The 25050-nt window shown below is 44.3% G+C and overlaps 1 protein-coding gene across 1 annotated transcript in view; it reads left to right on the top strand.

The window, feature by feature from the left end:
- The window catches only part of LOC124555921 (serine protease filzig), a 161611-nt gene that overhangs the window by 104998 nt on the left and 31563 nt on the right, over nt 1-25050 (top strand). Inside the window, exon 3 of the mRNA XM_047129976.1 lies at nt 11290-13669. Within this exon, the coding sequence (XP_046985932.1) occupies nt 11290-13669 (2380 nt within the window). The remainder of the gene's footprint in view (nt 1-11289; nt 13670-25050) is intronic.

The following is a 25050-nucleotide window of genomic DNA, read 5'->3' as shown; positions in this document are numbered from 1 at the left end:
AACAAAGTTACATCGGCTCCCAGAGTTAGTTTTTCGATACAGATTCTCCTTTTACTTTAAAAAATTCAAAAGTATCTCTTCCGGTTTTGCGTGTTCTTTTCGCTGTATATTACTTCTCTATCAATTGTGAGGAAAGTAAAAGGCACAAAAAATTGATGTTTGCGTATCTTACTGTTTCACATCACAGCTTGATAATGAGGTGTCTATTTTTCCGATATTCGTCACAGTTATTCCGATACTTAATTTACAAGCGACCTACTGCATAAAATTTGAATTGTGTACAGTGAAAAATGTGGTCGCTGGCTACTTTACGTATGGTTCACGTTAGGTCATCCATCGTTGCCGATGAGAAGAAGCTAACATATCGAAATTATTTTTAAAGTTGAGATCAGAATGATATCGATCTCCGTTTCCGAGATTTGGGCACATATATCTCCGGGAGCGTCGCGACTAGCCGCCAGTTCTGTCGACGCGCAACTAGAATCGTGTGGTCATCACACGATAGAGAATGCATTTGTTTTGTTTCGCTGACACATTTGGACCTAATGAAACCATTTTATGTCATATATTTCTCCGGTATGAGTTACTAATATTTCTCCATATGCTCTTGACAATTTCATTTAAAATGCCACGAAAAGTAGGTTTCTTAAAGCCAAGTGATCAAGCAGAACCCATTTTCTTGGTTTTGCTGAGGCATCTGAACCTGTTCCAAGCTTTCTTTCTCGTTTATTTCTCTGATACGAGTCCCGAATATTCCTCCATCTGTTTTTGCACATTTCACCTAAAATTCCAATGAAAGATAAGTTTATTAACAATAAGCGCACGCTAGCTTCATTGCATTGTTTCAAGTTCTTGACAACAAGATAGGGTTACACCTTAAACATCTCTAGAATTTTGATTCTGAACGTCTACAGTATACACTGGCAGAAATGTGGAAGAAATAATGTCCATGCTTGTTCACATAATTTCCCCAAATTATACTTGTCAGTTTCTCCCATGCAGAAATTTTTGGAACAAGCTAAGGCAACTTTCATAGCCGACTGACTCTTTATTCCCATCCAAATGAACTTCCATATTCTTATAATCTGACAGCATACATCGTTATGGATGACATGAACATTTAATCTTGCCAAGCTTCACTCAAAATATGATTCCAGGATTTACAGAAGACGAATTTCAATTGTGAACTGTGTCAGACCAGAAGGGCCTTGTAAAACAGTAGTGCACTTTTGGCACAAGTTTTTTGAGCACCATCTTCTACCAATGAATTGAAGTGAATGTGACAAATTACTTATTGCAGCATACTGTTTGCGCAATCTGTTGAGAAACGCCTTCCTCAAAAACGAACATCTATTGATTACAGAAAGCTGTACAACAATCTGGTGGTGGTTTTTTACAACTAGAAGGTATCATCAAGACACCAATCTACCGTTTACTTTCAAAGTGAAGGTATTGTAAAATGTAACTTTCTCGTTGTACTTTACATTGTTCATTTTATAATGTACTTGCCGTTTTCAATTTTTATCGTCACAAAAAAGAGTAATGCGAAAATTGACCTTCAAGTTCATTTTCATCATTCTAATTCTACATGTGCATGGATTATACTGATTTTCATAACAGGCCTGAAAAATTTGCATTATGGGAAAATATTATATATTTCACTCACTTGCCAGTTTCAACTGTGCACGAATTTCTTCCCAAATTCTGTCTCTGAACATAGTGTCTCTATATTTAGGGTTCTTCAAATCGTAAAGGCAAGGATGTTGCGAGAACAGCTCACAGAGCATCACATCCTGTGAGTGGCTCATTTCGGTTTTCTTTGACTGGCTCGACATCTTTCTGGCAGCCGTACGTCTTTCCAGTTTCAACTGTGCACCAATTTCTTCCCAAATTCTGTCTCTGAACATAGTGTCTCTATATTTAGGGTTCTTCAAATTGTAAAGGCAAGGATGTTGCGAGACCAGCTCACAGAGCATCACATCCTGTGAGTGGCTCATTTCAGTTTTCCTTGACTGGCTCGACATCTTTCTGGCAGCCGTACGTCTTTGTGTCGTCCGACTTCCGTCGCAACACTGCTCACTGGTGCAGTGCTGCGACAGCTGCCGCAACAGTCGCGCGTCGCATCCCAAACTCGAACTGCGCATGCGCCAGCAGGCAACTTCTGACGTCACGTAGCGACCCGTCGCAGTCGCTAGTGCGCGTCGCGTCTTGGACAACGTACCTTTATACTACTTTCCAGACTTTAAAGAAGCTCTCATGCATACCTCGTTGCACAGCACTCCTGGATGACAGAACACTGCAGAAAGATGGCTTAGCCACAGCCTGTCGGTTGCTTCCAGAAATAATCTCTCACTCGGCAGCGGAATGTGCGTTGCTTTGAAATTTCTTGACAGATGAACAGTAAATGACAAGGTTCCAGATTCAAGTCCCAGTCCGATACATAATTTTTATCTATCAGGAAGTTTCAAAAGATCATACGCTCCACTGCCGAGTGAAAGACTCTTTGTTAAAAGAACTCAAGCTTTCGCTAAGCCATCTCTCCGCAACATCTTTTCTTGCAGGAGTGGTAGTCCAGCAAGATATGCAGGAAAACTTCTGTGAAGTAGGAAAGAGGGATTCGCAGAAATAAAGCTGTGATGGCGGGCCGCGAGCTGTATGTGGATAACTCACTCGGTAAGATTGTTGCACGTGAAACGCTAACTCCAGATTTCGAATTCCGGTCCGACAAACGGATTTAATAAATCAGGATATTTCAAACACTCTAGATGCTACACAATATTTGCACGAAGCTTAACATCTGCAAGTATAACTGCATTTAACAAAAGACAACGATGTCTCATCACCAAGAATGGCATATTGGGTTGTGTTTCCTACATAATTTCAGTAAAATCACAGACCTATTCTAATATTCAGTATGCACTTACTTATGAGGGAAACTCTCCATCGCACGCCCCTCAGATTTAGAGGTAAGATGGCCCAGTGGACACCCTGTCAAAAACTGAACACAGATCAAGCATAAAAAAAGGAGGAAGGTGTACTGAACGGCGAAAAAGAAAGCAAAATAGGAACAGTTAACGGTCCAAGTAAAAGAAGTGCAATAACAAGCAGCATTAATTAGCAACGGTTTCGTTGGTAAGTGTTGGGCTGCCAAGCGCGCTAGCCGTGTTCGAAACTCGCTCGTGCCGCTTATTTATTTCTTTCTTTTGTCACAACATTATGAACTGTCCGTCCGGTCACTGAAATGTTTGTTATCTTTCCGCAGTTTTGGCCGTTGTCATACTATACATTGGTTATAGAATAAGAGTCATGTGTTAAAAATACGTTACTGTAGTAAGTAAATGAGATGAATAGCAAGAGCAAGCGAGATACCACATAGACGTCTCACAGAAATGAAAACAACAAATAAATGGGTGTGAACGATGTTAGAACAAAAGAATACAAGAGTCAACACTTCCAAAACGGAATGCAACTTCAAAAACGTTAAAAACATATGTTTCGACAGAGCACAGAGAAGCTTTGTGAGTGTGAAACTGTTGCGTTCATTCGTTGCAGCTTATGTGACAAACTATTATGTTTTCATCATTTCCTTGGGAGTGATCACATTCACATTCATACAAACACCTGTATCGGACAGGACGCATATCTCACTCACTTACCAGTCGTACAAATTAGGTGCGTCGATGAGAGATTCCTATCATATGACACACGTACTATCACGAATGCCGTATATGACACATCAGACGTGTTATCCGCCGGAGTGGCCGAGCGGTTCTAGGCGCTACAGTCTGGAACCACGCGACCGCTACGGTCGCAGGGTCGAATCCTGCCTCGGGCAAGGGTGTGTGTGATGTCCTTAGGTTAGTTAGGTTTAAGTAGTTCTAAGTTCTACGGGACTGATGACCTCAGAAGTTAAGTCCGTAAGTGCTCAGAGCCATTTGATCCATTTTTGAAGACGTGTTTTCCGGTGCAGGATTCTGTTAACTTATAGCCTTCTCATCTAACGTTTGCGGTTCCCATTCGAAAGCCACCATCTTTCGACTGCTAATACAGCAGTTGTGCAGAATCAACTGTCCTTATAGGTCGCTACCTTACACCTCTCTGTTGCAAACATACGTTACACCAACGATCACAAATTTGAATAAAGCGAACAGCGGAAAAAGAATTGGCATGATACAGGATTGAACACGGCTCACGCACCTGGCAAGCCAATACCGTTACCACTTCACAACGATGCCATTTCTCTCCCCTCTTGCTCTATACTGCACTTCTTGTTCTTGGATCGTTCACTGTTTCTATTTTGCTTTTTTTCACAGTTCAGTACACCTTCTTCCTGTTTTCATGCTTTATCTGTGTTCAGTTTTTGACGGGCTGTCCACTGGGCTCTCTTACCATTAAATCTGAGGGGGCTGCGATGAAGAGTTTCCCATCCTACCTCACTACGGTATGGAAATATAGCGAAGGGTTAGAGACGCCAATGAAACTCACTGTCAGTGTGGTCTGTCTGAGAAGCTTATAGTGGTGTTTCAGGTTAGGTTGTGGTGAGAAATAATTTTTAAGGAAAAAAATTGAAACGATATTCTGTTTCCGAGTTTATTGGCATTAGCCAGACACATTTAGTGTCAGATGTTTTCACAGCGTAGAGAAGAGCACATGGTACTACTCAGTCCTTGGCTCGGATTCGATTCTTACTACCGCACCATGTACAATATTTGTATCGCCCTCTTGTTCAGTTTTAGGAAGCCAAATAAAGAACACGTTTGGTGACACCGTTCAAAAATGGCTCTGAGCACTATGGGACTTAACATCTGTGGTCATCGGTCCCCTAGAACTTAGAACTACTTAAACCTAACTAACCTAAGGACGTCACACACATCCATGCTCGAGACAGGATTCGAACCTGCGACCGTAGCGGTCACGCGGCTCCAGACTGAAGCTCCTAGAACCGCACGGCCGCACCGGCCGGCGGTGACACCGTTTCTGATGGTCCGCTTGATCTGCGCGCAACGGGTTGACTGACAAACTTCTGTACTAATTAACTCGGAAACCGCTTAATGTACCGAATTCACTCTGAGTAATTATTTCTCAGCAAAAGCCACACTGCAACATCCTTGCAAGCTTTTCAAGCTGTTTCTGACTCCTATATAAGGTCCTCAGGACAGAGGAAGTTGAATTGCATAAGCTTGACGGACAAAATTTTAGCAACCCACTTAAAAGATCACCTTGGTCGCTTTGTAGCGATGCAGATGATCTAGAATTGGTACCAGGTAGTCACGAGACCCTTCAGAGCTGCCGCAAAATGGTTCAAATGGCTCTGAGCACTATGGGACTTAACATCTGAGGTCATCAGTCCCCTAGAACTTAGAACTACTCAAACCTAACTAATCTAAGGACATCACACACATCCATGCCTGAGGCAGGATTCGAACCTGCGACCGTAGCGGTCGCACGGTTCCAGACTGAAGCGCGCAGAACCGCTCGGTCACATCGGCCGGCAGAGCTGCCGTAATTATAACAGTGTAGTTTTGTACATGTACTAGTTGGTTGTATGGAATAAGAGGAGAAATACTGGTTGCAGAAAAGAGCCATCGGGTTTGCACGTGTCCATGATCACACCGTGAATGAGTATGATCCAACTGTTGATGTATCAACGCGGACAGTCCAAGGTGTCTACAAGGAATGGTTTACCACTCGCAGTCGTGTGCCACTGCGAAGAACAGTTGTTGTAGGAAGATCCCAAATAACAGTGACTGATTACGAATGCCACTCCTTGTCAGTGACAATCAGTTTAAATCTCGTAAGAAACTGCTGTTTTCAGTGAATACACGTCCATCTCAACTAGTTTCCGAACGAACATTGCTAAGAGAACTGTATGTAGTAGACTTTGGTGTCGGGTGTGTTGCAAAACGCCTATACACGCAGTGGTACATAGAATGGAATTCTTCAGTTGGTCAAACACATGCACTGAAAGTGGTTGACAGAAAGCCTCTTTTCAAACGAAGCAAGGCATCTAGTGCGCCGACAGATCAAAGAGGCGTTTAAACTGCCGTGTGTGGAGGGTTTGTTTCATGTCTGGGGTGGCTTTATATGTTGGGAACACTTTTCATATCATGAATTGGGCACACTTATTCATGTTATAGTGAACGTGAACCAGGTTGTTCATTTCAACATTCTTGATGATACGTGTCAGCCTTCCTTTTACATCTTCATGATGAGTATGCTGAAGAATCTCTCGTCCTTCAGGACGTCAACAACCATAATCTCGTGGATGTAAGCATACGTCTCTGGTTTGACGAACACTCAGGGGCCTTATCGTACCCTGACTGGCCCGCTAAACCTACTGAGCTACAATTTGTCTTACATTGCTTGGTACAGTGGGTGAAACGTAGCTGTCAAAATCCATGAGGTATGGTAGCTCCACAGGATCAAAAATGATGTTGTGTGGAGTGGCTGACTGGGACACCCCGAGGGGCAAGTTCAGTCGCCTAGCTGGATAAATTTTTTTCCTACGTGCACAACAGCACCTTTCCGTCTGGAAGTATATCTGTTGAGTCCAGGTGGGGTAATGTATCTGCGCGCGCGCGCGCTCGCGTGCGCTTGTGTGTGTGTGTGTGTGTGTGTGTGTGTGTGTGTGTGTGTGCGTGCGTGCGTGCGAGCGTGTGTGCAGTATGCTGTCGCTATTTTTTGTTGTGTGATAAACGAAATGGGAGAGCATAAAACGAAGAACTTACACATAATCGTCAATGAATGGCTTCAGCTGCATGTCGCATACCTGAAGAAACTTGTGGACTCTTCTTCCCCGCGTTGAGGCCATTATCAAGGCCAGAAACGGTGTTACACTGTTTTAGCGTCATGTCATGCGGGCCTGATTTACGTCGACATAAACACGCAGCAGGCTACAATATGGTGCGCGTCGAAGGGTACCTAGTAACACTGTTAGTTATACCCTTTCCTGCTCCACACGCAAATGGATAGAGGAAAAACCAGCTGTCTACATTCTTCCGTATGAGCCCGGTTTCTCGCATCTTGTCTTCGCGGTCCTTATATAAGATGCATGTTCGTGGGAGTAAAGTCATTCTGCATTTTTCGCAAATATCGGTTTTCTAAACTTTGTCAATAGTTTTTCGTGGAAAGAACGTTTTCTTCCCTCGAGGGATTCCTGACTAAGACCATGGAACATTTCCGTAACAGTCGTATGTTGGTACACGCCTCGGAAGGGCTTCAAAGTCTTCCTTTAAGCCGACGTGGTGAGAATCCCAACCACTGGACCAGTACTCAAGAATAGGTCGCACAAACCTTCTGAAAGTAGTCTCCTTTATAGATGTCCTACACTTTCCCAGGATTCTCCTATTATACCGAAGAGGACCATTCGCCTTCCCTGTAAACGGCCTTACGTGCTCCTTTTATTTTGCAGTTTGCTACGTTAAGCCGATATGTTTAATCGACGTGATTGTGCCAAGTAGCACATCACTGATATCGTGTTCGAACACGACGGGATCGTTTTTCTTATTCATTTTCATTAACACATTTTTTTTCACATTTACAGCAATCTGCCATTCATCACACCAAACAAAAGTTGTATCCGAGTCATCAGGTATCATCCTACAGTCATTCGAAGGCGACACTTCCCCACATTACAACGCCATCAGACTTCTACTCCCGCTGTCTGTCAGATTGTTTATGTATTAGAGAACAATACTGGGTTCTACTACCCTTTCCTGGGGGCACTCCTAGCAATACCTCTGACTCACGAAAGCACTCAGGTTCAGGACAACTTGCTCACCTCCATTACCTGAAAAGCTATACAATTGGTTCTTGTGGAACACGTAGTGATTCATACGAGTACCCAAACAATCAACTATATTATGTTTTAAAATAAATAACTGGTAGTCAAATGAAAACAAGACAAATGGAAATTAAGTAAGTAAACTGTTTACTGTTTCAAAAGTAATCATCGTAACTGTTAATAAATTTATTCCACTTAGGGACAAGATGGCCAGTGTCTTAACGGAAAAATGTTTACGGTTGCCTACGGAACCACGATTGTATACCGACCTCTTCGTCGGAAGCAAACTCACAGCCACGAATGTTTTTCTTCAGGGCTCCAAACACATGGAAATCGAATGGGGAGAGGTCGGGACTGTATAGAGGATGTGTAACGGCCTCCCAGCGAAATTGCTGCAGCGTAGTCGAAACAACCTGCCAACAAAACTCCCACTCACATGTTGCCCAATTTGTTTCAATTACGCTGCATTACTTTCGCTGGGAATCCCTTACACATCCTCCATACAGTCACGATCTCTCCCCATATTATTTCCATATTTTTGGAGCCCCGAAGAAAGACGTTCGTGGCCATCAATTTGCTTCGGAATGAGAGGTGCACGCCTGAGTACCATCATAGTTCTGTAGTCTGCCCGTCCCCACCCTCTTGTTGCCCAAAGTTGGCTTGTTAATGTTTGGAGTAAATCAGTAACTTGGGCGGCCGATCACATTTCTAAAGCACTTGCCACGCTAAGATAGTGACACACTGCAGCGAGTGACAGGCACAGTCGAATTTAAATAACCAGTTCTGTTAATAACAAAAATACTTACCTTTCTTGTTGCTTTTCTTTGTTGTATATTGATGGCCCGTTGTGCATTTTATTTCTGTGTTTTATCTTTGTATAATCGTCTAGAGTGTGTCCGGGTTGATGTTTCGATAATAATATGAATTCTGGTGGACTTTCTGCAGAATTACATATATATACGAGGTGCGGCTAGAAAAAAACTGGACTGATGCTGGAAAAAACATTTATTTACAATTATTTACAATTTCATGTTATCTCCTTCAATGTACTCTCCTCCTCGGTCTCTACACCGCTCCATACGAATTTTCCACTGTTCATAGCAATGCTGCAGATCATTCTCGGTAAGTCCATACATTACTTCCGTCGCTTTTTCTTTTACTGCTTCAACAGTCTCAAATCTAGTTCCTTTCAAAGCTGACTTGACTTTAGGGAAAATAAAAAAGTCACAGGGGGCCAAATCAGGTGAGTAGGGTGGATGATCTAAGATGGGAATGTTGTGTTTTGCCAAAAACGTCTTCACTGACAACGCACTGTGAGCTGGGGCATTGTCTTGGTGAAGGATCCATGACTTTTTTCTCCACAAATCGTTCCGTTTTCTCCGTACTCGCTCACGTAGGGTAGCCAGGACGCTAATGTAGTAATGCTGATTCACTGTTTGTCCCTCTGGTACCCAATCAATGTGCACAATTCCTTTGATGTCAAAAAAAAAAAACAATCATCATTGCCTTGAATTTCGATTTTGACATTCGTGCTTTTTTTTGTCGTGGAGAACCAGGAGTTTTCCAATGCATCGATTGGCGTTTAGTTTCGGGATCGTAAGTAAAAAACCTCGATTCATCGCAAGTAATAACATTTTGTAAGAAGGTGGGATCACTTTCAATGTTTTCCAGGATGTCAGAACAAATCATTCTTCGGCGTTCCTTCTGTTCAATTGTGAGACACTTTTGAACCATTCTTGAACACACTTTGTTCATGTTGAAACTTTCATGAAGAATCTGCCTAACACTTTCCTTGTCAACTCCTGTTAACTCAGACACTGCTCTGATTGTTAAACGGCGATCTTGTCGAACAAGTTTACCGATTTTTTCAATGTTTGCATCAGTTTTTGCTGACAATGGTCTGCCAGTGCGAGTGTCATCACTGGTGTCTTCGCGGCCATCTTTAAATCGTTTAAACCACTCAAACACTTGTGTTCGCGATAAACAATCATCGCCGTACACTTGTTGTAACATTACAAACGTTTCACTTGCAGATTTTCCTAGTTTGAAACAAAATTTGATGTTAACACGCTGTTCTTTCTGTACACTCAACATTTTCCGACGCACAGACAAAACGTCAACTACTTAAAACAGACGCCACGGGCAGACTGAGTGCAGGAGGCAGATGAAACTCGAGCAGTAGGCGGAGCGAGAGTCACGTGACAGGCCACGCGACTTTCAGCCTTATTGCATTCGTTTTATTGTTTCACCAGTACTAGTCCGGTTTTTTTCTAGCCACACCTCGTATTTTCAATCGCCGGCCGGAGTGGAACCGCGTGACCGCTACGGTCGCAGGTTCGAATCCTACCTCGGGCATGGAAGTTAAGTCCCATAGTGGTCAGAGCCATTTGAGCCATTTTCAGTCATTTCACTTCAGAATGGATGTCAATAAAACACACATATCTCGTTCTCCATCCTCGCACTTCAAACTCGTACAACGAACTGCCCAAGAGAACAAAGATTTACCTCTAACGACAAAGAAATTACTAATTACTATCATATATCGATCTATTTATGCAGAACAATCATAGGCACGTATATTTCATAAATAAAATACAATTAATTGTCTACGTTTTTTGACAAGTCCATAATCATCCTGGTAATTACATTAAGTATTTATAAACGTTGACATTTAAACATTTTGCCCGCATCTCGTGGTCGTGCGGTAGCGTTCTCGCTTCCCACGCCCGGGTTCCCGGGTTCGATTCCCGGCGGGGTCAGGGATTTTCTCTGCCTCGTGATGGCTGGGTGTTGTGTGCTGTCCTTAGGTTAGTTAGGTTTAAGTAGTTCTAAGTTCTAGGGGACTTATGACCACAGCAGTTGAGTCCCATAGTGCTCAGAGCCATTTGAACCATTTAAACATTTTCGCACAGTTATGTGGAAGTGAATTTTTGGATTTTATATCTTCGGTGCGGTATCGTTCACTTCATATGATCTAAGATCGGTTGAACATTTATCTCACCATTATCAGTTTTATTACAGTAGGCAACCGCAAACACTTTTTCATGAAGGCTCTGACAGTCCTGGCTACAGCGATTATTTTTGAAATAATAAACAGTTTACTTACTTATTCTCTATCTGTCTCGTTTCATTTGACTGCCCCTTATACATAATAATTTTAGGGTTACGTTACCGAGGCTGCATTAAATGTGTCTGATCTTAATGACAACCATCTAAAATTAGCAATACATGCATCACACAGTGACGGTTGATGAACGTCACAATACACATATACTCACCATATAAGTCAGCATCATGTTGATGTTTGAATTTAGACTGAACCGCTCGTTTCGAAATTAATCGCCAAAAATATATGTGCTGCAGCTGTGAAAGATTTGTAATAAACTCATCGCGAAATGAATGTGCTGCTGGTTCCACAGCAACAAAACGTTGAAGGTACATAGTTTTTCAGATTCCTGATTGATCTCGAAATAGTGAAGTATATGTGTTTAATCGTGTTGCTGCAGGTCGCAAGCTGTTCGGCGGGTACCGCATCGTGCCGAAGGCGTGCCGCTCGCCGGAGATGGAGCCCACGGAGCGCGGTGTTTGCATGTTCAACCTGGAGTGCACGCAGCGCATGGGCACGGTGGTGGGCACCTGCGTCGACGGCTTCCTGTTCGGCACGTGCTGCCGCCTGCCGCCCGACGCCGACGAGCTGGCCCTGCCCGACGACATCCCCGCGGAGGACGTGCTGAACGCCGCCGACGCGCCGCCGCCACCGTCGCCGGCAGCGCCCCCGCCGCCCCCGCCCGGGCTCTTCGACGGCCTCCTGCTGACGCCGGCCCACACCCCGCAGCCGCAGCCGCCGCCCGACACCGTCCTCGTCCACCAGAACGGCTCGCACGTCCACGACTCCGGCGACCTGCAGGACCTGTTCGAGCCCGCCACGCACTACAACGTGTCCGGCCCTCACGAGCCGGAGACCGACATTCTGTTCGAAGCTAGTCGACCCGAGCCCGAGCTCAGCACGTTCAGCTACGTCGGCAGTAGCGCCGTAGCGGCAGACGTGTCCCAGACCCAAGACGGCAGCCCCTTACTCCACACTACAGAGAAGTCCTCGACGACTGCTGGAACTTCCTATTCAACTGCCGGCACCAGTAAATCCACTTCGTTCTCCTCCACATATTACAGCTCGCCTGGTTTAGAACACACTCCTGAAAATAAACTCACCACCCAGCCACTGCCACCTGGAGGCTATATCACTCTTTTCTCCACAACAACGAGTCCTATTGCCGATTCCACTAGGCCAGGAAATGTTCCTCCCTCGCAACCAGATAACGACGACACTAGACTGACGTATTCGTCCCCAAAATTCACGAGCGCGCCAGACTCTTACTCTTCGACGCGCAAAGCGACGACTAAACCCGTGTTTACGACAGCAGTACATTACACTTTCAGACAGGAGACGACTACGAGGAAACTGACTCCAGACGACGATGGAATGGTGCAAATAGCTACCATCAGTGCTGACGACAAATTCACTAAACCACCAATGAGTACGAGCATTACCAGTAATAATGCCGACTCCATAAACCAAATAATAACTATGCTCAACGAGACTGGTCTCGACATCCTGGATCCTCAACCCGAACCTTTACCTGAGGTGACACTAACATCTACAGCCTCGAGCGGGCAACAGAGTGGGCTCTCCACATGGGTGTCTGTCGATGAGAAACCGCAGTGGTCCTCCCACAATACAATTAGTCCCACATCTCTGGGAACCGAAAGCTCCTCAAAGAAACCTCTATTTTCTTCTACCACTTATTTTACTACAAAGACGACATCTAGACCTTCAATATATACAACATCTGCTCTGAACTTTCCAGAAAAGGACTCTGTGAGTCCCGTCGTCTTCCCAACCTTGCAAGAGGTGCCTCTGACATCTGTTCCCACTCACTCTAAGCCACCTGCTCCAACGGTGATAGTGCTGAGCCCGCCTAACTCAGCTTATACCACTCAAAACTTTCCGACAGTACATATTTCCACTAGGAGACCGCCACCGTACACCTTCTACACACCAGCAGCTGACGAGGTTACTAGTGAATCGGTAACGAAGAAACCCTCCTTCTCACAGAGGCCTTCTACTTCAACCGTGACGAAACTGGCAAGTACGACTGTCAAAGTGCCTCCAGTTACTTCCCGACCACCGACTACTATGACAGTCCGACCAATCTCCAGTCACGTCCCGCCTGTTACTAAACGCCCTCCTACAGTTACCGCTGTGACTGGAACCTCGGGTACTACTACCGTGACTAAAAGACCCACGACATACTCGACATCGACAGAGTACGATCAAGTAACGTCAATAGCTGACCTCGTGAACTTTCCACCAGTGCGGAACCCGCAGCTGAACATGAGTGTATCGCAGCAGGAGACTCTGCAAGTTGTGCTGGCGACAGAACCGAGCTCCGAGCCGAGTCACGAGGTACCACTGGTGCCGGACGACAACGACATTACCACGCCGGAATTCGTGGAGGACGAGAAGTTCGACGATAAAATGCAGGCGTTCGTGAACAAGATCGTGCAGTCGCTGCAGGGCAACTTCCAGGATCTGGAGGAGGTGATCTACAAGCCGCGCAACGTGACGACGGTGGCGCCGCCAGTGGCGCAGACGACGACTCGCCGGCCCACTCGCCGGCCGGCGCAGCCCGGCACCACGACCCGTCGGCCGACGCGCCGCCCCAGCGCGGGCTCGACCACTCGCCGCCCCGCCACCGCAGCCGCCGTGCCAGCCTCCACCACGAGGAGACCCTCCGCCACCCCCACCAGGCGGCCGTCGACACCCAACAGGCGGCCAACCACCGCCAGTACCACCAGAAGGCCGTCGTCCTCGCAGAGTACCACAAGGTATAGTAAACAAAAATTACTTCAATATCAGTCCCAGTAGTTTATTTCACCAATAATCATTTTACAGTGATGTAGAACGCCGTCAACGAAAATATGCAGTAAGGCATACGAGCAGACATGTGTCTTTTATGAGGAGAGGTGACGACCGTAGTCTTGTTGAAGGAACCATCCCAGCATTTGACTGAAATGATTTAGGAAAGTAATGTAATCCTCGCATACCATTCGGTACCTGTGCAATCGACTGTCATTATGTGTGCTTCATTAGCGCAAAAGGCATCAAAGGAAATACCGGGTGTCCAGAAAAGGGCTCCCTGATTTCAAACCGAGCGAGGTGGCGCAGTGGTTAGACACTGGACTCGCATTCGGGAGGACGACGGTTCAATCCCGCGTCCGGCCATCCTGATTTAGGTTTTCCGTGATTTCCCTAAATCAGTCCAGGCAAATGCCGGGATCGTTCCTCTGAAAGGGCACGGCCGACTTCCTTCCCCATCCTTCCCTAATACGATGAGACCGATGACCACGCCGTCTGGTCTCCTTCCCCAAACCAACCAACCAACCAACCAACCAACCTGATTTCAAAGTTAAATATTTCGAAAACAAAGATCGATAGAGGAATGCAGTAAACGGTATGTTTATTTTGAAAGCTGTAAGAAGTTTATACAGCTGTTTGAAATAATACACTCCTGGAAATTGAAATAAGAACACCGTGAATTCATTGTCCCAGGAAGGGGAAACTTTATTGACACATTCCTGGGGTCAGATACATCACATGATCACACTGACAGAACCACAGGCACATAGACACAGGCAACAGAGCATGCACAATGTCGGCACTAGTACAGTGTATATCCACCTTTCGCAGCAACGCAGGCTGCTATTCTCCCATGGAGACGATCGTAGAGATGCTGGATGTAGTCCTGTGGAACGGCTTGCCATGCCATTTCCATCTGGCGCCTCAGTTGGACCAGCGTACGTGCTGGACGTGCAGACCGCGTGAGACGACGCTTCATCCAGTCCCAAACATGCTCAATGGGGGACAGATCCGGAGATCTTGCTGGCCAGGGTAGTTGACTTACACTTCTAGAGCACGTAGGGTGGCACGGGATACATGCGGACGTGCATTGTCCTGTTGGAACTGCAAGTTCCCTTGCCGGTCTAGGAATGATAGAACGATGGGTTCGATGACGGTTTGGATGTACCGTGCACTATTCAGTGTCCCCTCGACGATCACCAGTGGTGTACGGCCAGTGTAGGAGATCGCTCCCCACACCATGATGCCGGGTGTTGGCCCTGTGTGCCTCGGTCGTATGCAGTCCTGATTGTGGCGCTCACCTGCACGGCGCCAAACACGCATACGACCATCATTGGCACCAAGGCAGAAGCGACTCTCATCGCTGAAGACGACACGTCTCCATTCGTCCCTCCATTCACGACTGTCGCGACACCACTGGAGGCCGGCTGCACGATGTTGGGGCGTGAGCGGAAGACGGCCTAACGGTGTGCGGGACCGTAGCCCAGCTTCATGGAGACGGTTGCGAATGGTCCTCGCCGATACCCCAGGAGCAACAGTGTCCCTAATTTGCTGGGAAGTGGCGGTGCGGTCCCCTACGGCACTGCGTAGGATCCTACGGTCTTGCCGTGCATCCGTGCGTCGCTGCGGTCCGGTCCCTGGTCGACGGGCACGTGCACCTTCCGCCGACCACTGGCGACAACATCGATGTACTGTGGAGACCTCACGCCCCACGTGTTGAGCAATTCGGCGGTACGTCCACCCGGCCTCCCGCATGCCCACTATACGCCCTCGCTCAAAGTCCGTCAACTGCACATACGGGTTCACGTCCACGCTGTCGCGGCATGCTACCAGTGTTAAAGACTGCGATGGAGCTCCGTATGCCACGGCAAACTGGCTGACACTGACGGCGGCGGTGCACTAATGCTGCGCAGCTAGCGCCATTCGACGGCCAACACCGCGGTTCCTGGTGTGTCCGCTGTGCCGTGCGTGTGATCATTGCTTGTACAGCCCTCTCGCAGTGTCCGGAGCAAGTATGGTGGGTCTGACACACCGGTGTCAATGTGTTCTTTTTTCCATTTCCAGGAGTGTAGTTACAAAAGCTGTTAACAGATGGCGCTGTACGCTGTACAGCTCATATCAGCATACATAAGTGAAATAATCGTATGAAAACAATCTTTGCAAAGAATCACATCACAATGTTTTCAAATTGTTCACCATTGGCACTACACAGGTGGCGCAAACGAAGGATGAAATTCGCCATCACATTTCGTAGTGTCTCAACCGAAATGGAGTCACATGCCACAGAGATCGCCGATTCAAGCTCGTCCATTGTGGCGGGATGCTTCGGGTAGACCATGTCTTTCACTGTGCCGCACAAAAAAAAGTCACAGGGAGTCAAATCCGGCGAATATGGAGGCCAATCCATGCCTGCACCAGTAAATTTGGGATATTCCAAAGCAATGACTCGATTCCCGAAGTATTCCTCAAGAAAGCGGAACACTTGTTCGGTCCGATGTGGTCGGGCTCCATCTTGCATAAACCATTCAGTACCTGGTCGATCCTCTAACGCTTGCCGTGTGGCGACAAATTGTTCCAAAATTGCAACGTAACGTGCACCAGTGACCGTTCCTCGAATGAAAAAAGGGCCAATAATGCCTCTGCTCCATACTGCAGCCCACACAGTAACTTTAGGAGAATACAGGGGTTTCGCTTCACACCAATATGGCTTTTCGGAACCCCAAAATCGCCAGTTCTGCTTATTCACGTATCCATTCAGGTGGAAGTGTGCTTCATCAGTAAGCCAGATGCAGCCAACATCAAATCCTTCACTATCAGTCATTGTGAGCATCTGATTAGCAAAGGCAACCCTCTGTTGCACAGCTCGTACGGGTATGGCCTGGTGCGTTTGAATTTTGAATGGAAACATGTGTAGGCTTTTTCTCAGTATTTTCTGCGTGCTGGAACGCTTCAAACCAGTCTCAGATGCAATTCTACGGACGGATGACATTGGATTTCGCTGAATAATTCCAGAAACTGTGGCGATGTTTAAAGGCGTAACTGCGGTTTGCTTGCGGCCAACATGCCCCACTAGATCATCAGTTACGCTGCCTGTTCGTTGAAATTTTGCGAAGAGCTTAGGAATGGTTTTCGCATCGGGTCCTTTTGGAACATTAAATCGTGCTTGAAAACTTCGCCTTGTTGCCGTAGGACTCTCTTCTATCCTGTGGTACTCTAGCACTAGAAAAACGCGTTGTTCAATGGAGTACATGGTTTTAATCTCTTCCTTCGGCACGCTAACCTCCTCTCACGTTTCAGTAGTGGAACTGATCGCTCTGGGCTTCGGATCACTATTTATACTAGGCATTACGTATGGCGATTACAGCGCCATCTGTTAGCAGCTTTTGTAACTATTATTTCAAACTGCTGTATAAACTTCTTACAGCTTTCACAATAAACATACCGTTTACTGCATTCCTCTATCGATCTTTGTTTTCGAGACATTTAATTTTGAAATCAGGGAGTCCTTTTCTGGACACCCTGTATATCGAAAGCGTACAACTATTCGCTATAATGACACGTGGATACCGGGTGATCAAAAAGTCAGCATAAATTTGAAAACTTGATAAGCCACGGAATAATGTAGATAGAGAGGCATAAATTGACACACATGCTTGGAATGACATGGGGTTTTATTAGAACCAAAAAGAAACAAAGTTCACAAACTGTCCGACAGATGCGCGTCGTTTGGTGATGATCGTGTGCTCAGCCGCCATTTACGTCATGCTTGGCCTCCCAGGTCCCAAGACCTCAGTCCGTGCGATTATTGGCTTTGTGGTTACCTGAAGACGCAAGTGTATCGTGGTCGACCGACATCTCTAGGGATGCTGAAACACAACATCCGACGCCAATGCCTCACCATAACTCCGGACATGCTTTACAGTGCTGTTCACAACATTATTCCTCGACTGCCGCTATTGTTGAGGAATGGTGGTGGACATATTGAGCATTTCCAGTAAAGAACATCATCTTTTATTTGTCTTACTTTATTATGCTTATTATTGCTATTCTGATCAGATGAAGCGCCATCTGTCGGACATTTTTTGAACTTTTGTATTTTTTTGGTTCCAATAAAACCCCATGTCATCACAAGCATGTGTGTCAATTTGTACTTCTCTATCTACATTATTCCGTGGTTTATTCAGTTTTCAAATTTACACTGACTTTTTGATCACCCGGTATATTGTCCTAATAACGAATGGGTACAAACATGGGTAATTATAAAGATTAATTTTGAACAGTTAGACGAAATTGGCTTTTAATAACAGAGCTGCAGTTGTTGAAATTTTAATAATAGAAGGAAATAGAATGGTTGCCAGCCATGAAGTGGACAATTATTCTTAAAACTGAATGAGTTAGATTGAATTCCACAACAATGAATAACACGTGCACGGGCGACAACGGTCATTACTTACACGGGAGCTCAATTCAATACGCAGGCGAACACAAAATTTATTTGATGCGTCATTCTGATATTCAGCATTTTATAATTAAGTAAAATCAAAGCTAAATGAATTATTGTCTCGAGCGACGCGGAGAGACGTAGCGTAACCATAATGTTTAATGTTATTGATATTAACTAACCACTCTTTCCAAATAGTCTAAACTCAGTGCCAAAAATATGATAATTAACAATAATGACACAAAAAATAGCAGCAATGTACTAATGCAACGCAAACACACGATAACCAAGAGATCGATACATGAAATTACCAAACACACAAAATGAATAATATACACACATCAAAAAAAGTTTTGCATCAACCCGGTTCCCAGAACTCCTGAAGATAGACTTTGGCTGTGGATATTGTATCACAGACACAGTCCCTTTGACTGTTCAGAGATGTCACTAAACCCACCCAAACCATGCATGTACAGCGCCTATTAGACATAGGGGGTCCGACAGCCGATCAGTTCCAGTCATTCCACCAGGAAAGAGGTACACGGCTCGAGTTGTCTATAGTTCAACTATATCTAGACGGTCCATAGCGCGGTTCGATCGCGTCCGCATTGTTACTTTCTGTCGGGAAAGGGAAGTGTCCAATCATCTCGGAGTGAAACAAAGCGATGTTGTTCGGACATGGAGGAGTTACAGAGAGACAGGAATTGTCGATGACATGCCACGCTCAGGCCGCCCAAGGACTACTACTGCAGTGGATGACCGCTACCTACGGATTATGGCTCGGAGGAACCCTGACAGCAACGCCACCATGTTGAGTAATGCTTTTCGTGCAGCAACAGGACGTCGTGTTACGAATCAAACTGTGCGCAATAGGCAGCATGATGCGCAACTTCACTCTCGACGTCCATGGCGAGGTCCATCTTTGCAACCACGCAGCGTGGTACAGATGGTCCCAGCAACATGCCGAATGGACCGCTCAGGATTGGCATCACGTTCTCTTCAACGATGAGTGTCAGATATGCCTTCAACCAGACAATCGTTGGAGACGTGTTTGGAGGCACCCTGATCAGGTTGAACCTCTTAGGCACACTGTCCAGCGTGTGCAGCATGGTGGAGATTCCCTGCTGTTTTGAGGTGGCGTTATGTGGGGCCGACGTACGCCGCTGGTGGTGATGGTAGGCGCCATAATGGCTGTACGATACGTGAATGTCATCCTCCGACCGATAGTGCAACCATATCGGCAGCATATTGGCGAGGCATTCGTTTTCATGGACGACAATTCGCGCCCCCATCGTGCACATCTTGTGAATAACTTCCTTCAGGATAACGACATCGCTCGATTAGAGTGGGCAGCATGTTCTCCACACGTGAACCCTATCGAATATGCCTGGGGTAGATTGAAAAGGGCTGTTTACGGACGACGTGACCCACCAACCACTCTGAGGGATCTACGCCGAATCGCCGTTGAGGGGTGGGACAATCTGGACAAACAGTGCCTTGATGAACTTGTAGATAGTATGCCACGACGAATACAGGCATGCATCAATGCAAGAGGACGTGCTACTGGGTATTAGAGGTACATGTGTGTACAGCAATCTGGACCACCACGTCTGAAGGTCTCGCTGTATGGTGGTACAATATGAAATGTGTGGCTTTCATGAGCAATAAAAGGGGCGGAAATGATGCTTATGTTGATCTCTATTCCAATTTTCTGTACAGGTCCCGGAACACTCGGAATGGAGGTGTTGCAAAAATTTTTTTGATGTGTGTATTTGAAGAAGTTTATAAAATCCACTATCTTCTGCCAGATTCCAGAATTTCAGCAGAGTATGAACATAACTTTCAAATAGTTAATTAGTATTGCTGAAGTAAAAAATTTACGTAATGGCTTTGATTAACTAAAAGGAATTGCTCTTTCAATTTAAGAGAGAAGTTCTTTACTTTGTGGCGAATTCATCATTTTTATATTGAAATATTTCTCTCATTCATAATACGATTCTCGGCTGTTACAATGATAAGACATCGACCCTGCTTACAGCAGTAAATACTGTAAGGCTATGACTAAGTCACACACACTAAAGATATCATCCAAAGGAAACTTTACAAAACAGGCAAGTCTTTTACATTGCTGGTTGCCTCAAATGGTACAGTCTTACATCACTTGAAGCTCCTGGCGCAACGTATTAGTTCGTCGGCCGCAGTTACATTGACCATGGCTCATCTTCCAGTTGTGAGTAGTTTTTAAATATCCTTTAGCCACACAGTAGTTTTCCTTTATAATTTTCGTAAGTCTCTTCATTAATGTACACTGTACTGTGGTCTGCATAACTACTTCCACTTGACATCCACCAGGCCTTGCTGCACACTTGCCTCCACGCGGTAGTCACACACACTCACTTGCTCGCGCTTTTTCCTCGCAGATCTTTCACTGCTTACTTCCGACCTCTCGCTCTTTCGTTCGTCACAGATTGTACGTATAGTCTGCGTAGGATGCGGTGGCCGATGCGCATGACCAATTTTCGTCCAAAGCGCTGGGCGAGTTCATTCGTTTGTTCGGAAGCGGAGGCCTACAGCGTCTGAAACCTTTCGGCCGTTTGGCGATGACAGAATCGGGGCGCACACCCTGTAATCTTTCGCAAACGATTTTACAGAAACTATTCGACAAAAAATTTCATATTTGCTTCACTTGTAGTTTAATATGTCAGATTCATTATGATGTGCCCACCATTTCGTTAATGGTCATAGTTTTTGTGATATTTACGTGGCAGTAAGACACTGTCCGATATTGGAAAAAGTTTGCACTGAAAAGGAGGGCTCGCTATTATTTTGAGTTTGGTGCTCATTACACTATATGTTGCTGCGTATGAAATTTAGGTAACATATTGAATATTTATTTGCCCTTGGGTGAAGGTCGATAAAGCCCGAGTGGAATATCCACACCATTTCTTGTATTTCATAAATGGTTTGAGATGTCGAAATGAGATTTTGGCAAATGATAGCATACAAAGTAGTTTTCTATATGGTTATTATTCAAAACTTCATTATCTACCGTGTTATTCCACTAACTACGGACTTTCCCAATGAAAGAACGTAATTTTTAAGGGCCATCGATAGCCAGTGAAATGAGTACTATGGGTTTTGAAACAACGTATGTGAAGTCGTTACACTTTTATTTTGTACCAAGGATATGCTTTTTCATGACATACTGACTTTACTTTTCCTCAGTTCCTCGCTCAATAAACCGCTTTCTCAGAATTCTTTTCAACTGCGTCTGCAGGACATGTTAGTGAGGTGAGACTGTGTAAACTCCGCTGTGTTTTGGCAAAAGAAGCCAATTTTAACGTGGCAACCAGAGAAATGTGTAGGTTTTACACAAAATTCGCCACTCATGATGCTTCTCTGAAAGTTAATGGTTAACAAGCCAGGCGAAAATAAATCGCTGCGTTTTTGGCAAAATTCTTTTTAGAGACTAACCAAAGCAGAGGTGAGAGTAGATCGTTTTGAGTGACTACCATGCAAGTATAGGTGTGGAGGGCCCCACTTAATATTTACAGAAAATGTGTGTGTAGGCTTCAGTTTAGAATTGCACTTCTTCTCCAGTGCTCGCATTTCCCCTACAGCGCCTGCCTTAACCCCCACCGTTACTGTTCCCCCCATGCCTGCCCTGCCATCTGCGCATCTAGTGGAAATGGCATTCTGTGCGCATTATACCATCCAGATCAGATCTTTTATTCTATACAGTGCAATATCCATGTCATTGCCAATGTGTTTACTTTTCAAAATTTATGAAATCGTTTGCATCTGCTTACTTCAAATTAATACCACTATGTGACAACTGATCATTATTGACAAAGAAACAAAGAAAATATTTATATTCTTGATAAAAGAACATCGAAATATACAAAAGAACACTGCAGCATAGTGTGATGTACTGTCTTATAGTTTTACAGTAATCTTGGCAACATGTGGGAATTCCTTCGATTTTTTACTATATATAAGAATCAAAAGTAACAGTCTGTTGACTGTGACTGGTTTAGATTATCATAGCCGTCATCTGACCACAATTAATTTAACCACACCACATGAAGAGCCGGTGCACGAATCCACTATGTGCTACCAAAAGGTAGCCATCACCAACAATCTACATCTATAGTCAGCTTATCTCCCTGTCGAAAGATGCGTAGCAGCTTCGAGACTCAGATGCGGTAAAACCATTCCAAGTTTCGCTTCCCAAAGGAAGAAGATCAGGATTCAACATCCCATTGACGATGTGCTCGTTAAAGATGGAGCAAAAGCTCGGGCAGGACAATAAAGGCGCCTGTGTGTCCTACAGGAACCATCCCTGCATTCAATTTATGCGATGTGGGAGAAAAAACATGAAACCCAAATCTGAAGAGCTGGAGGGAAATTTGAACTCAACTGCTACAGAATACGAGTCTCGTGCATTAACCACTGCACTTCCTCGCCTCGTAATTCCTCTTCCGCCAATAGCAGTCCACTAATCTCCGAGGCACTATTTAATTTAATTCACCTATGTTCCCCCTCGCTCTAATGAAATATTATAATGACATCGAAGCAGTACAGGTAAATGGCAAAACGAGTTTTTCAACAGGACCACCCCAATTGGTTTCGATATATTTGTCTAAAAACTAGAGCACCACATCGAATAATGTTGGCATCGGCAGGACATGCAACCTTCCTTCCTTCAGTATTTTGTGTATATACTCTTGCCATTATGTTTTGACATATATTTCTTAGATTCCAAGCATTATTCTCCCAGTCTCATGTAGTAACTCATGAATGATCAGTATCATTTTGCTGTAATTAGAACATTTCGAAGTCCATTAGCATCTAACTTGTTATTCCGTTTCCAGCGAAAACCATTACACTTATTTTAAGCGTTGATATTTTAAGCCATAGGCAATAATTTAAACGAAACTCATATTTTGCTGAATACCTAGATAACTCTTTCTTTTCTTTTCCGGACTAACTTTACTTGTATGGAATGCTCAACTTGTAAAAAATACTGAGTATGTTCCGCTAATTTTTCTCTTTATTTTAGTTCCGGGTACTTTACATAAAGTCTATTATCCTCTTGTTGGCGTTACTAAATCATATTCTGCGTCACGGAACAAATATTTAAACTAACAAGTATTAGATGGCAACTGTGTCATGGATATAGATGATATTCCACACATTCGTTCTTCAATAAAAGCAATCGTCACCTATTTCGACCTTTAACTTCACATTCCACAGTTATTTTCTTTATAAAACCGAAATAGAAGTTTATTGTTTGTTGAATCTTAACGGCTACAACCAGTTGCGAAACGGTCAGGTTGTCAAATAGTAAAGGCGTCAATGCCTTAATTTACGGACTCGGGTTGAAGTCCACTTCCTGATATTGAGGGAACTCTTTCTCTTATTAAAACACACATTCCAAAAAACAATCGATATTTCATTATCCATTAGATGGGGATGCAGCGCCAGTGCAAATCGTGTCATTTATTTGCAACATTTGGTCTACCAAAGCGTTGTGCTTCTGCTGTTTCTACAAGAAGTTACATAGCAGCGCCCGTGAAGTGCAGAATGTGTAAGCTGAAATTACGTTAATGTCATAGTGTAATGGTGTTTGGGTTGTTTTTGATATGAAAGTATAAGTTTATAGTAACATACTAATACAGAATGGAAAAAATATTAATCGCGAAAGGAAACGAAAATTAGAATTTGACTAGTATTCGCGATTTTTTTCCACATCAAACGAATAAAATGCTATTGAACATTGCAACGATTATTTTCCAAAAAAGTTATTTTACATAGACTGACTTTTTTCAACACCTGAAGACGGAATTTAACCGTGTCCATGTGCCCAGAGCATTACACCTTCACACGCCCCCGCTCAAACGGTCTGTAGACATTAGGACTTGGGCGACAGTAAAACTTCCTATATCCATTTCCTCAAAAACTATAAAGTGTAGAACTAAAAGGAGAAATAGATATAAATTTATTTCACTGAAGAATATCTGTGCGAAATTTCATCTCATCCTGTGTTTCATACCTGCCGGTCTCCTTCCATAAGAGGCCACATGACATCATACACATGCAAGTTATAACCAACCTGTTTCCCACCATGATGCACTGACCCAACAGTAAATGCGTATCGATCATAAGACGATAATGTTTTACAGATTAATGAAGGTACAATTTAGCGGAGCTTTCCAACGAATCTAAAGAGGAGCAGAAAACAGGGCCGCGGCAATTTCGCTCGACCATTCTCGTGGGGGTGCATGATGTCTAATGATATCAATGACGACTTTTATTCCTCCGGTAAGCAAATTTGTTACGGAATGGATGATAGCTGTTTCTTCACCGTCTAAATCTGAGAACAATTCTACTTTACGCTAGTTATGGGTATTTGGATATGAATTAAGAAAACTCATATTCATTTATGTCGTTTGTATGTTCGATGGCCATCGAGTAAAGTACCATTAAACTCGAGAGTAACAGCTGACAGCAGATAAAAATATTGACATGACGCTTGCCAACTCGTAAGCTATGTCTTTAATACCGAAAAGTTCTGTAATTCACGCCAAGAATTTGTAGTATTAAAAATGATGATTATCTGCAAAAAAAAAAAAAAAAAAAAAAAAAACTTTTAACTAAGGTGAAGACAGCATTTCAGAGACATCTCTAAAAAGGTAACAGAAGATATGACTCTCCAGGTTTCAGTATTCTTCGTAAATGACATGTTAAAACTTTCAAACTGAAAACCAGTCAGACTGCTGAATGTTGTTTCCCATTAACAGCGTAAGTTCTACTTTCAGAATTATATTACAGAGTTTTTTGCTGGAACAAATTTGATGTAAATGGCTCTTGCATATACTCCATATTCTGCTTTTCTAGAGAATTTAT

Source organism: Schistocerca americana, chromosome X (assembly GCF_021461395.2).
Source record: "Schistocerca americana isolate TAMUIC-IGC-003095 chromosome X, iqSchAmer2.1, whole genome shotgun sequence".
In the NCBI taxonomy this organism is placed as follows: Eukaryota; Metazoa; Arthropoda; class Insecta; order Orthoptera; family Acrididae; genus Schistocerca; species Schistocerca americana.
Note: the sequence above shows the minus strand (reverse complement) of the source record. Positions and strands in the feature narration are given on the sequence as shown.